Source organism: Ambystoma mexicanum, chromosome 7q, assembly GCF_040938575.1.
Source record: "Ambystoma mexicanum isolate Mex_15411 chromosome 7q, UKY_AmexF1_1, whole genome shotgun sequence".
Lineage (NCBI taxonomy): Eukaryota > Metazoa > Chordata > Amphibia > Caudata > Ambystomatidae > Ambystoma > Ambystoma mexicanum.
Genome location: NC_090941.1, coordinates 626,189,047 through 626,205,829, shown reverse-complemented (window position 1 = coordinate 626,205,829; position 16,783 = coordinate 626,189,047). Strand labels below are relative to the sequence as shown.

At 48.6% G+C, this 16,783-nt stretch overlaps 1 protein-coding gene across 11 annotated transcripts in view; it reads left to right on the top strand.

Moving 5' to 3' along the window:
* Positions 1–16,783, top strand: part of PDS5B (PDS5 cohesin associated factor B) — a 2,333,811-nt gene that overhangs the window by 439,458 nt on the left and 1,877,570 nt on the right. For all 11 annotated transcript variants that reach the window (XM_069639007.1, XM_069639003.1, XM_069639002.1 and 8 more), the window contains one exon: positions 3,342–3,436. In XM_069639007.1, coding sequence (XP_069495108.1) covers positions 3,342–3,436 — 95 coding nt within the window. The remainder of the gene's footprint in view (positions 1–3,341; positions 3,437–16,783) is intronic.

The following is a 16,783-nucleotide window of genomic DNA, read 5'->3' as shown; positions in this document are numbered from 1 at the left end:
CTAGGCATGATGGCTTCTTGCATTTATCTAGTCCCATACGAACGCCTGCGACCCATGCAGGAATGATTGGCAAAACAATGGTCTCAGGCAAGCGGTCAGTGGGACGACCTAGTGGTCGTTTCTCCAACACTACTACAAAGCCTTTGCTGGTGGTCAAGAGAAAACCTGTTGAAGGAGAAACCCTTCCACGATCCAGAAGTGCAGGCGATAGTTACAACAGACGTGTCTCTTGCTGGGTGGGGAGCTGATCACCTTCATCACACAGCACAGGATCTGTGGACTCATGCCAAGGCACAGAACCACATCAATCTGCTTCAGCTACAGGTGGTGTTCAAGGCCCTTCAGCCATTCGAGATATACCTAGCAAACCAGTCTGTGCAAGTCCTCAATGACAGCACTACGGCAATGTTTTACATCAACAAACAAGGGGGCACACGCGTACCAAATCTGTCCAAATTAGCACAACAAATTTGGAAATGGGCACTCAAACAGAAGATATTCCTATCCTACGAGCTCGTTCCAGGGGAACTCAACTCTCTAGCCGTCTCACTGAGCAGAAATCCCCTACCAGAGCAACAAAAGTGGCAACTAGACACAGGGGTCGTGAACAACCTCTTCTCTCAATGGGATTTCCCCATGCTAGACTTGTTCGCTACAAGCAAAAACAAACAATGCCCAGACTTTTCATCCAGGTTCCCCCAACCGGCTCCAAGGGGAACGTCCTATGGATGAACTGGTCAGGAAGATTTGCTTACGCTTCCGCCCCACACCCCCCGACTTCTCTCATGAACAAAGTGGTGAACAAGATCCACAAGGAACAAGTGACGCTCATCCTAGTTGCTACCATGTGGGCAAGACAGCTATGGCATCCACATCTGCGCAAACTGGTGATGTACGATTCCATCAAGCTCCCGTGCCAGACCAACGTACTCAACACTGGGGATTAACAGTGCACCTGCAACCTCACTCACTGAACTTGGCAGCATGGCTCATGAAGTCATAGAGTTTGGACATCTTAACCTGCTACAGAGGTGTATGGATATCCTTAAGGAGGCATGAAAGCCAAACACTAGACACTATTTTGGGAAGTGGAGGAGATTTGTAATTTGGTGCCAGTCTAAACAAATTAACCCCATAGAATGTACCCCATCCCAAATTATATGTACCACTTGCTAGACTCAGGATTAGTATTGAAGTCTATAAAGGTCCACCTGGCATATTTGTCGGCTTACACCACCTCCCACAGTAAAGTATCGTGGTGGAAGGTGCCGGTCATCAAGGCATTCATGGAGGGAGTAAAGAGACTCCACCCTCCATTTTCAAACCCGCCGCCAGGATGGGATCTCAAAGTAGTATGCTCATGGGACCCTTTCAAGCCGATGCACAAGTTACGTCTTAAACACCTGACTTATAAAACTACCTTCTTAGTAGCTATTACTGCCATAAGAAAAGTTGGTGAATTGCAGGCAGTGTCAGTGCAGGATCCTTTCTTTGTCATACACAAGGACAAATTGGTTTTACGTACTCCTCCTAGGTTCTCTCCTAAATTAATCTCAAAATTTTATGTGAACCAGTCCATTGAGATTCTGGCTTTCTTCCAGAACCCAAAAAGCTCAGCTGAGGTAAAACTCCACACACTAGATGCAAGGAGGGTGGTTCTTTACTATGTAAACAAGACCAGACCGCTAAAGAAAACAGACCAACTGTTTGTCTCCGTAGCCCCAGGCAGAGAAGGAGACCACATTTCCAAGAATGCCATCTCCAGATGGATAGTCGATGCATACAAGTGTGCTATTCTCTGTCAGACAAGACACTGCCTTTCACGCCAAGAGCTCACTCCACAAGGAGCACAGGACCTACTCTGGCATTTATTGCAAATGTCCCCCTAGACAGCGTTTGCAAAGCAGCTTCATTGAGCTCAGTACACACTTTCACTTAGCACTGCTGCATTGACACTCATTCCAAGACAGACAGGTGGGACAGGCGGTTCTAAAACATCTGTTTGCCCATGGACCGTCTCACATCCCACCACCTTCTCCTAACACTGCTCATTAATCTATGCACAGCGTGTGATCTAAGCAGATTCCACATGCCTCAGAAGGGATAGATTACTCACTGTAATCGTATTTCTGATGCTTGTATCTGCTTAAATTCGCATGGACCCACCCTTCCTCCCCTCTGAGAGAAGGCGCATGGATGCTTATGAACTTGTCTGATAAGTATCTGCTTGGATACAACTGTACTCACGCTACACTTCATGCTACCTCAAGTCAGAAAAATAACAATCTGAGGGACCTCGACGCGTGAAGGACCATTGGTACAGTGGACGTCACACTAGGCATATTATTACTGGCACACCCTGTTGACGTCCCCTTTTTTTGAATTTCAAAAAGAATAACGAATACGCTGCAGGTTCCACTAGATGTCGGCCTATGCACAGCATGTGAATCTAAGCAGATACAAGCATCAGAAATACGATGATGGCGAGTAATGTATTTATATATATATATTAATAATAAAATCCCCCACCGCACCGGCCCTCCTCACCCCCCCCCCCCACACCCCCACACACCCTTCTGGCACAAGGATGGTCGGTGACACTGTCATTAGGTCAACACAGAGCTGCATGATGCCACTTAGTGGCTCTGGACCATCAGAAAGAAAATCTCCAAAGGTTAAGGGCTCTGTCTTTTTAGTTCCAGTTAATAGGCTGCTGGTATCTCACATGTTTGTTGTCCTACATCAGGGGTCTGCAACCTTTGGCTCTCCAGATGTTTTGGCCTGCAACTCCTATAAGCCCTAAATCAACAGTCTTTGGCGACGAATCCTGGAAGTCTGCCCGTGAACTGCAGATCCGCATGTTTCAGACCCCTGTACTAAATCACTGATCACAAATTAACCTGGTCAATAATGGTGGTAGTGCAACAGAGGGTATAGCAAGCGGTGGATGAACCTGGCACAGTATTGCACCACACTGTAGTGACATGCACCTTTTCCTTGGCCTCAGATTTTCACCCTTTACATCACACTGTGGTGATGGGAACGCTTGTTGGTAACATGAGGGAGTAAATGTACTTGGAGCATCATATCCACAGTGTGCAAAGTGGAATTTCTTTTTAAAATCATGCATTGTTGGGGTAACTAATTCATCTTTTATCCAGTAATTTGGTTTTAAAACCAAAGTATCAACAGTTTATTCATTGATAAATAGTATTTCATATCCTTTAGCAGAATAGTGGATACTGGTATGAAACTGTAGATTTCTAGTAAGTGTTTTGTTTATGTAGTGGTTACTTTTGATTTATGTGAGCAAGTTGTGTTAAGTATTTTTTTCTTGACAGGTTTAATGATATTCACGTGCCTATTCGGCTGGAATGTGTGAAATTTGCTAGCCACTGCCTTGTAAATCACCCAGACCTAGCCAAAGATTTAACAGGTACAGTTATAAACCACACATTGATCTTGGTGCAGCATGCCTGTATATTAAGCTAATGTAATCCGAAATGTTTCTTTTCTGAATAAGTGGTTTCTCGTTGCAGTGGGATTTTTGAGTACATGCCAGGAAAGGTATACTGTGGGCAATTTGTTTAAATATTAAGATGGCATGTTAAGGTTTCAGTTTAATTATTTTCTATATTAAAATGTTATTTTTAATCATTTGAGTGTAAAATCCTAGCGTTTCCCCCAATGAAGGGACACCCAGTATTGTGAATTTAAGTACTTTAACTGAATCAAATCTCTGGATCCAGTTCTAAGCATGCTTGATACATTTCTGGCCTTTAGTGTTCTAAAGTTTTCCGTCAGTCCACTTGAGGTAAGACTTCATACAATCGCCAACTCTTAGTATCAGTCTGTACTACTCATGGAACCTTGGTAGAGTGGCAGAGCAGTCAGGCTTATAAGAGGAAGATGTGAGCTGTAGGTAAGTAACACTGTACCCAGTTAGTACAATAGTCCAAAGAAACACCAATAAATGTATATTAAAATATATTTTTATTATATTTACACAAGGAATGTTTAAAAATACTTGGATCACTCAACCGACATACGTAAGATTGCTTATAGATATTTTTCAAAGGCCACTTCTTAGTTAATTGTTAGTGTTGACACTAATGACAGTTCTACCGTATTATCTGTAATACTACACACTCGCGTACAGACAAAGATATACGGCAATTGTATTTAGTTAGCAAAACCACATAAGATAGTCTTTTGGGAAGGAAAACAGTTGGTTAGTCAAACAGTAGCAGAGTTTAAGGTTCTAGAGGCAGTTTCAGAGCAAGCTAACTATTTTAAAGTGCGGTCCCTAACTCTATGTGAAAGTCAGGTTGGAGAGGGCTCAGTCTTACGAAGCAGAACAGCATTGTTCGGGAAGATTTTCATATTTATGATAATTCTTCCTGACCTGTGTCAACCCCAGAAATTTTTGCTTTGACTTTGTAATTATTTTACCTTTGGGCTCCCCTGTTAATTTCTCTTTAATATACTTGGGTGAACTACAGTTCCCATGTAGTAAAGAGGGATTTTCATCCCCTTTACATTTTGTATAAGTTAGCCAGCACCCCTACCTTATGTGGAGTGCTGGGGGGAATCTAAAGATTGTATGCAGTACACTTTGGGTGCACTAAAACAACCCTGACCTCCTGGCAATAAGAATCCAACCTTTGGTATAAGTCTGTACTGCACAGGTTGGTAGCTTGTTGAGCAGCCAGGCATATTTCAAGAGGGGCCAATGTGAGCTGTAGGGGAGTTGCACAGAGATTCACAGTGACTAGTATTCAAATAAACTCTTACACACAAGGTTTCTTGAATAAATAATCAATAATTTATCAGTTAGAATAAGCCTTCTTCAGAAGGGAGCAATATAACAGTAACACTCAAATACACTTTCTACCGCAAATAGCAACACCTTGGTTCCTCTTGGCCAGCTTAAAAGCAACGCACACAATCTGGTGTTACTCTCTCGGGCTATTCGGTTCCAGCAGCAAAACTGCAGTGGAATTTCAACCAGCTCTGAGAGGATGTCCAGGCGGCTTACTTTGAAGTTGATTGGTCCCATCAACTCAAGGGGAGAAGTTGTCCTTGCAGGGGCTTCTCAGTCGATACAAATTTGGAGTTTCAGCACAGCAGCAGGCCTTCACCGGGCAAACCAACGGTCCAGGAGTTGCAGCAGGGGTCCTCTTCATGTTCTTCTTCGGATTCCTTCGTCCAGTGGTCGACTCTGCCTTCCAAGCCAAAAAGCCTTGCCTTTTATGCAGGTTTCTCCCATTCATTCCAGCCTATCTGTCAGTCACCCAGCAGAGTGGCAGTCCTTGCCAGACAGCCAGCCGGCCAATCACTTAAGAGTGCATTCCTGTCTCCTAGGACACTAAGCACAGGGAGTTTTGGGCACCTCCCTCACTTCCGGCCCCCACCAGACACCCTGGAGTCAGAGGCGGACTTCACTCTTGAATCCTGCCAAAGATAAAACGAAGAAAGGGAACAAACCTGGTTTGGCGCGCAGAGTAAATCTTAAGAAGGACCTTTCCAAAAAGAAATGGTGAAAGAAGAAGACGGGCCATTTTGACAAAAATTGCACCCATGGGTGCTTTACTGAAGCTGTAAATGCACACCACGGTAGTTAAAAGTAAACCACTGCCACCAGCCATTCATCGAGGAAAGGGTAACATAAAAATGTCATCTGAGAAACTAGACAAAGGGGATACTAAGTAGCCCCTCCAGCACCCAATTATAGATGGTGTGTGCTGGGTCTAGAAAGTTACAAATGTAAGTAAAGTCAATTTCACTTTACTGCTCTTGGAAACAGTAGTTCATCCAATAGAAGGTATTTAATCCTTGGGTAAATCTGAAAGACTTCCCTGTGTCACTGCACTGAAGGTGCTGCGTGACACCATGTAAAATATGATGCCTATGGAGTTTGCCAGACTCCACAACCAAAAAGAAACGGAGTTCACCTGGTAAAATGTTGTTACAATTGCGAGTTTACATGAATGGCGGGTGGCAGTGGTTTTACCTTTGCCTTTTAGTCTTTATTACTCGCAGGCTGTTAATTCAGCCCCGGTAATGCACAGAAGGGCCATCATTTGACCAAAATGGTGGGCTCCTTCTTATTTCCCCCCATTTCTTGTGCTAGCTGTTTCTGAGGTCTTCCCCTGCCATTCTAGGCGGGACCGACCTCAATGGAAGTTTTGTCTTTGGCAGGAAGCCTTTGTGTTCCCCGCCCAGGCAGTGTCTGAGAAGGCAGGAAGCGAGGGAGGAGTCCACAACTTTAATTCCACACGCTGTTCCCCGGATACTGTCTTTTGTCTTTAGTCTTTTGACTTTAATCATGTAGTCGGTCCTCTGGCGCCACGTTCCTCCCCGGCGCATGTCGACATTTTTGGGCTTCTGCAGGGGTCCAGCCTACGAAGGGCCCTGCCCTACGTGCGACCCCCACGCTCTTTGCCTCTGCTGCCTTGGCCCAATCACGGCTGGAAGGGTTGTACTGCATGTAACGCGCTTACACTGAATGCTCTGAAGAAAAGGTTAGCTCGGTGGAGGGAGCTCTTCGAACAGTAGTCTCTAGAGGACTTGAAGGACTTCATCAAGCACAAGTCAAGGCCCAATGTAGGGCCCCTTTTCTCATCTGCACCCCACAAGGGTGACTCCTTCCCAAGGAGACGTCTGAGCGGAAGGGACTGTTCAGGTTCTAACACCAGCACGGGTACCGAGGCTGCTTCAGCTAACGGCCGCCGAGGGGTCTTGAAATCCTACCGGTAATGTTGCTGAGGGACAAAAAGGTTCTTCTACCGGGTGTCCACCCGAGGGGGCTACGCCTATTACCAGACAAATGTCCGAGAGGGACACCTGTACGCAGCACTACTGGCAACACAGCTGAGGGCACAACACCTACCAGGCCCCGTCCTGAGGTGCAGGGTAGGCGTCAAGCTCCACCGCCAAAAGTCCTGGAGGAGACTGGGCCCAGCGAGCCAAGCACCACAGTGCAGGCACGTGGCATACAGCCAGACAAAATGTCCCCCATACCAGACAAAATAGCCACTCGTCTGATACCGTCCCCTGGTGCTGAGCCATGCTTGCAGCCGGTAACCGAAGGCTTTGGTGGGAAATGGCTGACTTCCTTCCGGAACTTCCGGCACACAGTCGAGCACGCTTCAAGGCGGGGCTGGCAGAAGCAAGCATGGTGGCTCAAGACATCATGGAGTCCACAGTGGCACATATTGACACCTCAGGCCATGCCATCTGCATAGCCTTGGACATGAGGACGAATGCCTGGCTACAGGCAACCAAAATTCCATTATAAAAATCCATAATCCACAGGTAATGCAAAATAATGTGCGTAGAGCTGCATTAAATATACCGAGGAGAAAACACATTGCTGCAACTAGAAAGCTTTGCAAATGGCTCTCCATTCAAGAAAAAATCGACCTAAAAACCATCTGCCTCACCTACAAAGCTCTGAACAACCAAGCCCCACCTTATCTCATGGGCAAATTCACTTTGAATCAGTAAACCAGAATCACAAGATCTACTAACACTTCCTGCCTGGTGGTGCCCAGGTACAATCTAAAAAGAGCTGGCGGAACCAGTTTCCCGGTTCTAGCCGCCCATCTATGGAACACACTTCCACAGGATATTAAAAGTAGCCAAACGTTCGAAAAATTCAGAAATTGTATCATCACATGGTTACTGAACAAAGTGTAGCTACACTGGGTTAACACTTGTCTATACACCGGACACTTGTTGTACTACTATCCCCCTATTATGTTGATTCTATCACCCGCAATATGTATGTATAAACTGTATATCACTTGTACTTCCTATCTGTAATCTGTATATATAACTGCTCCCTGTAACCTGTATTCATATCTGTAAACTGTATTTCGAAGGGATTGTGTCCTCCAACGTATTCCACATTTATGACAGTTGTGTCCCACAGCTGTGCACTTTGGCAACGTTTCAGCAGAGGGCGTCCTGCGTCGATGGCATCAATCCCATGTCCCTCGAAGGCCTCCATCGAGGGTCGACTTCACCGGATGTTATATATAGGACGCACAGCGCCCGTTGCCTCAGTTCCCTATTTTCCGACAACAAACGTGTTGGCTTCATAATACTCAGCGCACCTCGTGGATTCTTCGAATCTCTTATGATGTCTATTTCTTCGACCCCTCAGACTCCAGGATCCGGGTTCAAGACTTGCCAGGACTGCAAGTCCAAGATGTCGTTGACCGACCTGCACCGTATTTGCCTATGGTGTCTGGGTGAGTCACATGACACTGATGACTGCTACAAATGCCAGTCTCTTACAGGCAAGGCCTTGCGTGAAAGGAAGGGGAAGCTCCGTGCAGGTAAGCCATCAAAAAAGTCTGGATTGAAGTCTAGGGTTTCCACCGACGACTCAAGGGGTGACTCTCTGCGTCGGGAGGACCCTCAAGGTTCTCGTTCCCGGAGTGTTTCCCGCCATTTCTCGTCTTCGTGGCACTCTCGGAAGCGCCGACACTGGTTGCCTTCCCCGTCCTCTTCGGAGGATGGTGCGTGTGTACGGTCGCCTGTCCCATGAAGTCCTTGACGCCGGAGGTGTGGGCGGGATTTAAAGAGCAAATGATGGCGATTTTCCAGTCGCAAGGCACGGTTCCTGTTGCGCCTTATCATGAAGCCGCCAGAGAACGCTCTCAATCCGCGTCTCGCACGCCTTCGGGCTCGTGCCATGACTCGCACTGGGAGCCCTCAAGGTCCGGTGCGGACAAGAGCAGTCGCAAGAGCCGTGCATCTAGGTCTCGGTCCTCATCCCCAGCGAGACCGCTGCAGCCTGTGGAGGTGCCGGCGTCGACTCGTTCGGCGCCGGTCCAGTCAGACTAGGACAATGCTGTTCCGTCCTATCATCCCACGCCTGTAGGGGCATTGACGCTGAAGGTCTCGGCGTTGATTGCATCGGGGCGGATTCCGGCATCGAAGCCTTCGGCGGTCTCGACGTCTATGTTCTCGATGCCCTCACCGTCGAGGCTCTCGGCGCCCTCGCGTTTTTTGGGCGTACTGTGTCTGAGGAGTTTCCTGGGGCTTCCTCTATGTCTGGAAGGCCGGTACTGGGCTCCAGGACCTCTTCTGTTGCTTTGGCTGGGTTTTCCGAGCCTTTGCGGACATTTTTGAAGAGGAGGAAAGATCAGACATTAGAGATCCGGTTTCTCAGGATGAGGCTCCAGGATTGTTGGGTGACAGTCCATTGGAGGAATTGAGGCAGTCCCTACATGACGCCAGTGGCCTGAATACTTCTCTGGAGGTTGTTTGGTAGGCCTCCGCCGGGGGCTCATGCAGACGCTTCCTACAGGCGTCTCATGTCTAGGGTTTGCGAATACCTGGGGTGGTCCAGTCCTCCTGAGGATTTTATTCAGGATGACCTTACTGACAACTTGGACCAAGGTCCCCCCTCTGACCCGGTATTGCCCTTCCATTTTACATTGCAAAAAAGGCTGTCATCGGCTTGGCAGGCCCCGGAATCGCTTCTGTCGGTCAATTAGAATTTGGTGAAAAAGTACTGCCCATCTGTTAGCCACACCAGCTATTTGTCTACTCACCCCACTCCTGAGAGTTTGGTGGTTCAGGCGGCTGCGGCCACCTCGAGGCAGCAGGCGTAGCCTACCATCCATCCGTATAGGGACGACAAGCGCTTCGCTGGATGGGCTCGGAAGGTCTTTTCGTCAGTGAGCATGGCACTGAAGGCTGTCCACTCTGTGCCCTGGCAAGATTTACACACACTCTGTGGACCTGTATTTCCTACTCGGCTGAGCATATTCCCGAGGGGGAGGAAAGGGAGGGCTTCCTAGCCATCGTGCGTTACAGCAAGGATGCTATGTGTGAATCCCTTCAGTTGGGGTTGGGCACGGCTGACTTTGTCAGCTGGTCCATGGCTGCGAGCACCGTACTAGGCAGGTTTGTGTGGTTGCGGAAGTCTGGGTTTGCTCCTGATATGCAATCCTGTCTTCTGAACATGCCCTTTGATGGTGAACATCTTTTTGGCAGCAAGGCTGACGAGAGCCTTGAGAGGTTGCAGACCTCAAAAGCTGCAGCGAAGTCTTTGAGCGCTGCAGTACGTCAACCTCTGCCTTTTTGGTCTAGGGGACAGCAATGGAGGAGAGGTTCCTTTCGTTTCTACTCCTCTTTTGGTAGATCGAGAGGAGCTGCCAGTCAAAGGGGCCATCGTAAGAGTACCCGTGGTGGAGAACAGGGTACTCGGGGTGCCAAAGCCGCTCGGGCAGTTGCCTCTTTGCCTTCAGCCACTGCCGCAGCCGCGCCTGCTCAGTCTTGAGGCCATGTCCCAGGGTTCGCCGGTTGGGGGCAGACTTGCCAGGCATCTTGGAGAATGGCGTGCCATTACTTCGGATGTGTGGGTTCTGGATATAATAGCCCACGGCTACCGCCTTCCCTTCCTTCAGCAGCCTCATGACAATCCACCGGGGAAGCTCTTTTTGGAAGCATCCAGATCCGCTCCTTGTGCAGGAAATCCTATCTCTGCCGGAGAAAGGCGCCATAGAACTGGTGCCTGTAGCGGAGAGGAACAAGGGATGGTATTCCCCTTATTTTTTGATCCCAAAGAAAGACTGGGGATTGAGACCCATCTTGGACTTGCGTTGGTTGAACAAGCTTCTCAGGAAGGACAAGTTCTAGATAGTCACTCTTTCTCAAGTTCTCCAGGCCCTTCAACTTCAGGATTGGTTGGTGTCTCTGGACCTCAAGGATGCTTACTATTATGTGCTGATTCATCCCAAGCACAGGAAGTACCTGAGGTTTGCGGCTGGTGACTCGCACTTTCGGATTGATCTCCGCCCGAGGGTCTTCACCAAGCTGATAAAAATAATAATAAAAATAATTTTCGCATTTATATAGCACTACGAACCCTCAGGTATCGGAGTGCTGCTTATTATGAACCATGGTGTTTGATGCTCATTTATCGAGCTCGGAAGGATGAAAGGCTGAGTTTGGCACTGCCGGGATTCAAACCTGCGTTAGCAACCTCTGCATGGATGTCAAAGCGAGCGCTCTACTTGTTGTGCCATTTGACCGGCTGGGCTGGGTGATGGTGATGATGGCAGGGTACCTCAGGAGAGGGGGGATTCACGTCTACCCCTACCTGGACGATTGGTTGATCAGGGCACGCTCTCCGGAGCAAGCCCTGGATCATCTCTGTCACCTGCCATTCCCTTCACAAGCTGGGCTTCTCCCTAAATTTAAAGAAGTCGCATTTGACACCTTCCTAGTGGCTCCAATACATCTGAGCAGTGCTTGACACGTCCCTGGGGCAGTGTTCGCCTCCCCAGGTGAGGGCTCATCACATTCTGCAGATGGTGGACAAGTTTCAACGTGCCCAGAGACTCCCAGCTTTTGAATTCTTAAGGTTGCTCAGCCTCATGGCATCCTGCATTTTTCTGCTGCCAGAGGCCAGACTGCAGATGAGATACCTGCCGTGGGCTCTCAAGATGCAGTGGTCGCAGTTCTCCAGCAAGATGTCGGATCCCGTTCAGATTCCGATCATGGTCGTCCAGGATCTTCTATGGTAGGCCGACGAAGGCAGTCTGATGAAAGGGGCACAGTTTTGGCAACCATGGCCGGAGGGGACGATCGTGACGGATGCCTCCCTCACAGGATGGGGCGCTCATGCCAACGAGTTGACAGCCGGTGGCCATTGGTCTCCCTCAGAGTCCAGCCTCCATATCAATCTGTTAGAGCTGAGAGCCTTCAGGCTGGCCCTGAAGTCTTTTCTGCCCTCTGTGCGGGGGAAGACACACTTGGTTATGACAGACAACTCAGTGGCCATGTATTACCCTAACAAAAAGGGGGGGGGGGGCAGGGTCACTCCTGTTGTGCAGGGAGGCGATGCAGCTCTGGTTCTGGCCCATTTAACAGGAAATCTCTATCTCGGCAGTTCATCTGGCCGGAAACGAAAGCGCGGCAGTGGACGCTCTGAGCAGGCAGAGCGCGGTCTCTCACGAGTGGGAGCTGGCTCAGGAAGTCCTTTTGGAGATCTTTGCCCTTTGGGGAACCCCACAAGTGGTTCTTTTCGCCACCGGTGTCAACCGGAAATGCGAGAGATTTTGCTTGCAGGAATTTCCCCCAAGAGGAGCCTTAGGGGATGCATTCGTAGTGGAGTGGTCCTTCCCACTGCTGTACGCGTTTCCTCCAGTCCCCATCATTTCTCAAGTGTTGCGGAGGTTACGGAGGTTCGGTTCCCAAATGATCCTCATTGCTCCGGATTGGGCCAGGAGAGCGTGGTACCCGGACCTTCTAGACATGTCCATCTGCCCTCCATGCCATCTTCCCTACCGAGACGATCTGCTCTCACGGGAGGAGGGTCAGGTTCTCCATCCATAGGTTAGGTCGCTCAACCTTCATAATTGGTATCTGAAAGGTTGAGATACAAGGATTGGGACCTCCCGGATGATGTGATGGAAGTGTTGCTTTCGGACAGGCGGCCCGCAACGAAATCCCTGTACCGTTGCTGTTGGCAGAAGTTCTGCGACTGGTGCAGGGGTCAGAATGTGGATGCTTTCCGATGTTCCATTCCTATGGTGTTGTCTTTCCTGCATTTTTTAGCCCACAAGGGCCTTCAAGTGGGTACCATTAAGAGTTACCTGGCGGCGCTGTCTATATTTAAGCATTCGTCTGAAGAGTGTTCTTATTTTAAGATTCCTTTGATTTCACAGTTTCTGAAAGGACTGTCTAATGTGTTTCCACCGTCCCTTTTCCAGGTGCCGGGTTGGGATTTGAATTTGGTTTTAAAGTTCCTGATGGGAGCTCCGTTTGAGCCATTACAGTCTGCTAGGCAGAAACCTGTGCAGTTCCCTTTGGGAACACTGCAAAAGATTTAGGGCTACAGGTGTTAGCAGGAAACCCACTTGGTAGCAGTCTGTACCACCCAGATTTACCTGGTAGCTGTGGCTGAGCAGTCAGATTTCCCTCAAGAAGAGTTAGGCAGTCTGCAAAGTATACACAATAGGCACTCGGACACAATAATACAAGCAAACACTGACCAGGGCTTTAGTATCAAAGTATATAATTATTTATTTAAAAATACACTATTTGAAACACTCCAGCACTCTTACTGTAAAACACTCTAAACAGAGTTACTATTATAATATATACAACCCTTATTCCTTATCAGATAAGTCTTAGTTAACACAACTTATTTTCATACAGAGGTGAGTGCTTAACTATAGATGGCACTCCAACAAGTTAATGAAGAAGGGAGGGAAAAAGACAGAATATGGGAAGGTACACCACTCTAAGCTTTAGGAACACTGTTAGCAAGGCAGAAGAGCAAAAGTCACTTGTGAGCCAAAGTCCATAGGCTGGGCCCACTCTTAGAGAGAGCACATCACAAATGTGCCCAAGATCACACAGTTACACTAGGCTTAGAAAGTCTTGCAGAGAGTTCAAAAAGAGTTTAGAGAGGCTTAGGAAAGTTTAGCCAGGGTGTCCAAGGCTAACCCAGGTTCGAAAGCCGGTGGCTAAATCTACCCCGTACAGTCGGTGGCAAGGGAAGCCGGGCGGGACACGGTACCTTAAGTAGGAAGGATCCTCCAGCGGTGGCAGTTGTTCCTGGCAGTGGGTGCAAGTTTCGTCGTCGTCCAGGGGAAGAGAAGATCATCTTTCCTCCAAGTCGAGAAGGTCGTTGCACTGCCAGGGAAGAAACCAGCCGCAGAGTTTTCCGGTTAAAGGTATTACCCTTTAATTTGCGGTCGTGGTAAAACGTGGTATCCCGGTTGCCGGGGTGCTTGGCACAGGCAAGGCGGCCATGAGATACGTCGGGAAGGTGAAAAGACGGTGAAACTGGTTATCCCTACCAGTCAAAGGAAGAAGACTCTCCGGCGGGAGATCTCCTCTGTTGTTGGGAAAAGTGGTGAGACGGTCCAGCAGGGCTCCACCGGTGGTGTCGTCGTGGCAGGTCGGCTCAGCTTCTCCCTCGTCGGATTCTTAGGTCCTGTGGCGACTTCTGAAGTTCCAGTCCCCAAAGCCATGCTTTTATGCAGAAAACCCCCATTCACTCAGCCTAGCTGTCACTCAAACATGCTAAGTGGTGAGCCGGCCGGCTCACCACTTGGGCCAATCAGGACGGAGTGCGACTTGAGTTGCCTAGGCAACTCAGTCCAGGGTGCCTAAATCCCCCTCCACCCCTCCTAAGTACCCCAGACAGAGTGGCACCACTTTGGAGGGCTTCTGTGGAGATGCCCGCCAAAAAAGTGGAACAAAGGGCTCGACTTGGGTTGGAGTCACAGAAGAGAACAAAACGCCATTTTAGAACCGAGTTTTGGCAAAAAATACCAACCGGAGAATTAATATTAATTAAATAAACTGGCGGTATGTTCGAGGCTATCGTAATTAAATAAAGATAGTAGCCTCGAACAATGGGAAAATCCCATAGAGAAATATTTGCGGTTGAATATAAATAGTATCCACTGCCAAATCTCGATCAGGGGGGACGGAGACGTGCCCCCTCGACTAACGGACCCCGGGGCAATCGAATTGCCCCAGCCAGTACGTCCACAATATGATGGTTTGTACTGGTTCTGTTCAGAATTTAAGACTAATAAAGTCAATGGTGACTTTACAGACCTTGGGAGACATTAGTCAGTCCCAGGGTATGGAGTTTATACTGGGGAGTCACTATGACACCCCTGTGTCACTGCACTGAGGGTGCTGTGTAACACACATCACAAAAACACATGAAGCCCTTTGGAGTAAAAGACCCCATAGCTCATTAAACACATCTAGAGTCAAAGAAACACACTCAAATCATGTCCAAGAGTGAGGGTAAAAGAGTTTCACTCTTGGCAAGAGAAATAAATAAACCCCAAAAATCCAGCAAAGCTGCTGCGGGACTCATTAGGTTAGGAAATTCAGCCCAAACAGAGAATTCTCCCTAACACACTCTTGTCCGCTCAGACTGTTTTAAAACAGTGTTTTTAGTTGCGGTTAATTCCGCACGCAGAGGGAGTGAATTGCAGGCACTTTCTGCCAAGCCACCCTTTACTGTTTTCTATAAGGACAGGGTTGTCCTGTGGGTGCGACCTTCTTTTCTTCCGAAGGTTGTCGCTGAATTTCATTTGAGCCAGAAGGTGGTTCTTCTGGCTTTTTATCCTCCTCCGCATCCTGGTAAGGAAGAGGAGAGGCTCCGTAGGTTGGATCCTAGGAGAGCTTTGAGCTTTTATCTTTCACGGATGTCCCGGGTCAGAGTGGACGATCAGCTCTTTGTAGGTTATGCTGGACAGCGCTTGGGTCAGGCTGTTTCCAAACGGACCTTGTCCAGATGGATTGTTTTGATTATCACTGAATGCTACCGTTTGGCGGGCAAGGACCCTCCAGTAGGCTTACAGGCTCACTCTACTAATGGTGTGGCTGCCTCCACTGCTCTGCAAGGAGTGTTCCTATTCGCAATATTTGTGAAGCAGCCACATGGGCCTCAGTCCATATTTTTGTGAAACACTCTTCCCTGGACTCCATCCATGGGCAGGATTTGGCCTTAAGGCAGTCCTCCATTCAGCTATTTGATTGGGCACTCAAAATTTCACATTCTAAATTCTTTCCCTCCTCCATAGTGTGGTACTGCTTTGGGAGTCTGTCATAGATGTGGAATACATCGGAGGACACAATCCCTTCGAAGAGCAAGTTACTTACAAACTGGTAACATTCTTTCGATGGGATGTTCCTCTGACGTATTCCACATCGCCCTCCCAGCCTGCCCCTCTGGAGAATTTCCTCTGTGATTGCAGCTTCCATTCCGCAAGGCTGTAGGCTGTTCTACTGGCAGGAGACTGGTGTCACACGTTCTGAGGGAAAAAACTAAACTGAGGCAACGGGCGCCGTGCATCCTATATATAACATCCGGTGACGTCGACCCTGGACCGAGGCCCTCGAGGGATATGGGATCGACGCAGGACACACTCTGCTGAAAAGTTTCCAAAGTGCACAGCTGTGGGACACAACTGTCATAGATGTTGAATACGTCAGAGGAACATCCCATCGAAAGAACATTACTAGTTTAATTAACTTGTTCTTCTGAGGCTTGTGGAATCTGCTTAGATCACATGCTGTGCATAGTCTGACATCTAGTGGAAGCTGTAACCTGTATTCATACCTGTAACCTGTATATATAACTGCACCCTGCAACTATGATAGTCACCTTTAGCGCCCAGATACCCCTGGGTCAGGCAAGGGGGGTGTCTTCAGCGGTTCCGAGGCTTTCAGGAACAAAGGTCCAGTCAGCCGGACCGGTCTCCAAGTCGGCACCGCCGCAAGCAGCACAAGGCTGGGGGAATAAGGGCTTCTTTCAGTCTCCCTTCTCAGCCCCAACCTCCGAGGGAAAGAAGGCATGACTTTGCTCTCCGGGTCCACGTGTCTCCGGTGGGGGGGGCAAGCTTGCCCTTCAAGGACAGTATTGGCGCGCCAGGTTCGCTGACCCCTGGTTTCTATCAGTAGTGTTCTCGGGCTACCGCCTACCGTTTCCCCCTCTCCTCTCTCCTCCCCTCCACTCCCCTAGATTGTGACAACTCTTATCACGGAAATTCGATCGCTCGTAGAGAGCCAGCCAGTGGAATAAGTCCTAGCCTCCCAGCGGGATATGGACTTCTACTCCAGGATTTTCACCATACACAAGAAGAACCAGGCTGGCCTGAGAGTTGTGTTGCACCCTGAACCTTTCCCTCTCTCTTCAAAAGTTCATAATGGTTACCCCAGCACTTATTTCAGAGACACTGTGCAGGGGAGACTGGATGTGCTCCATGTATCTGAAATACGA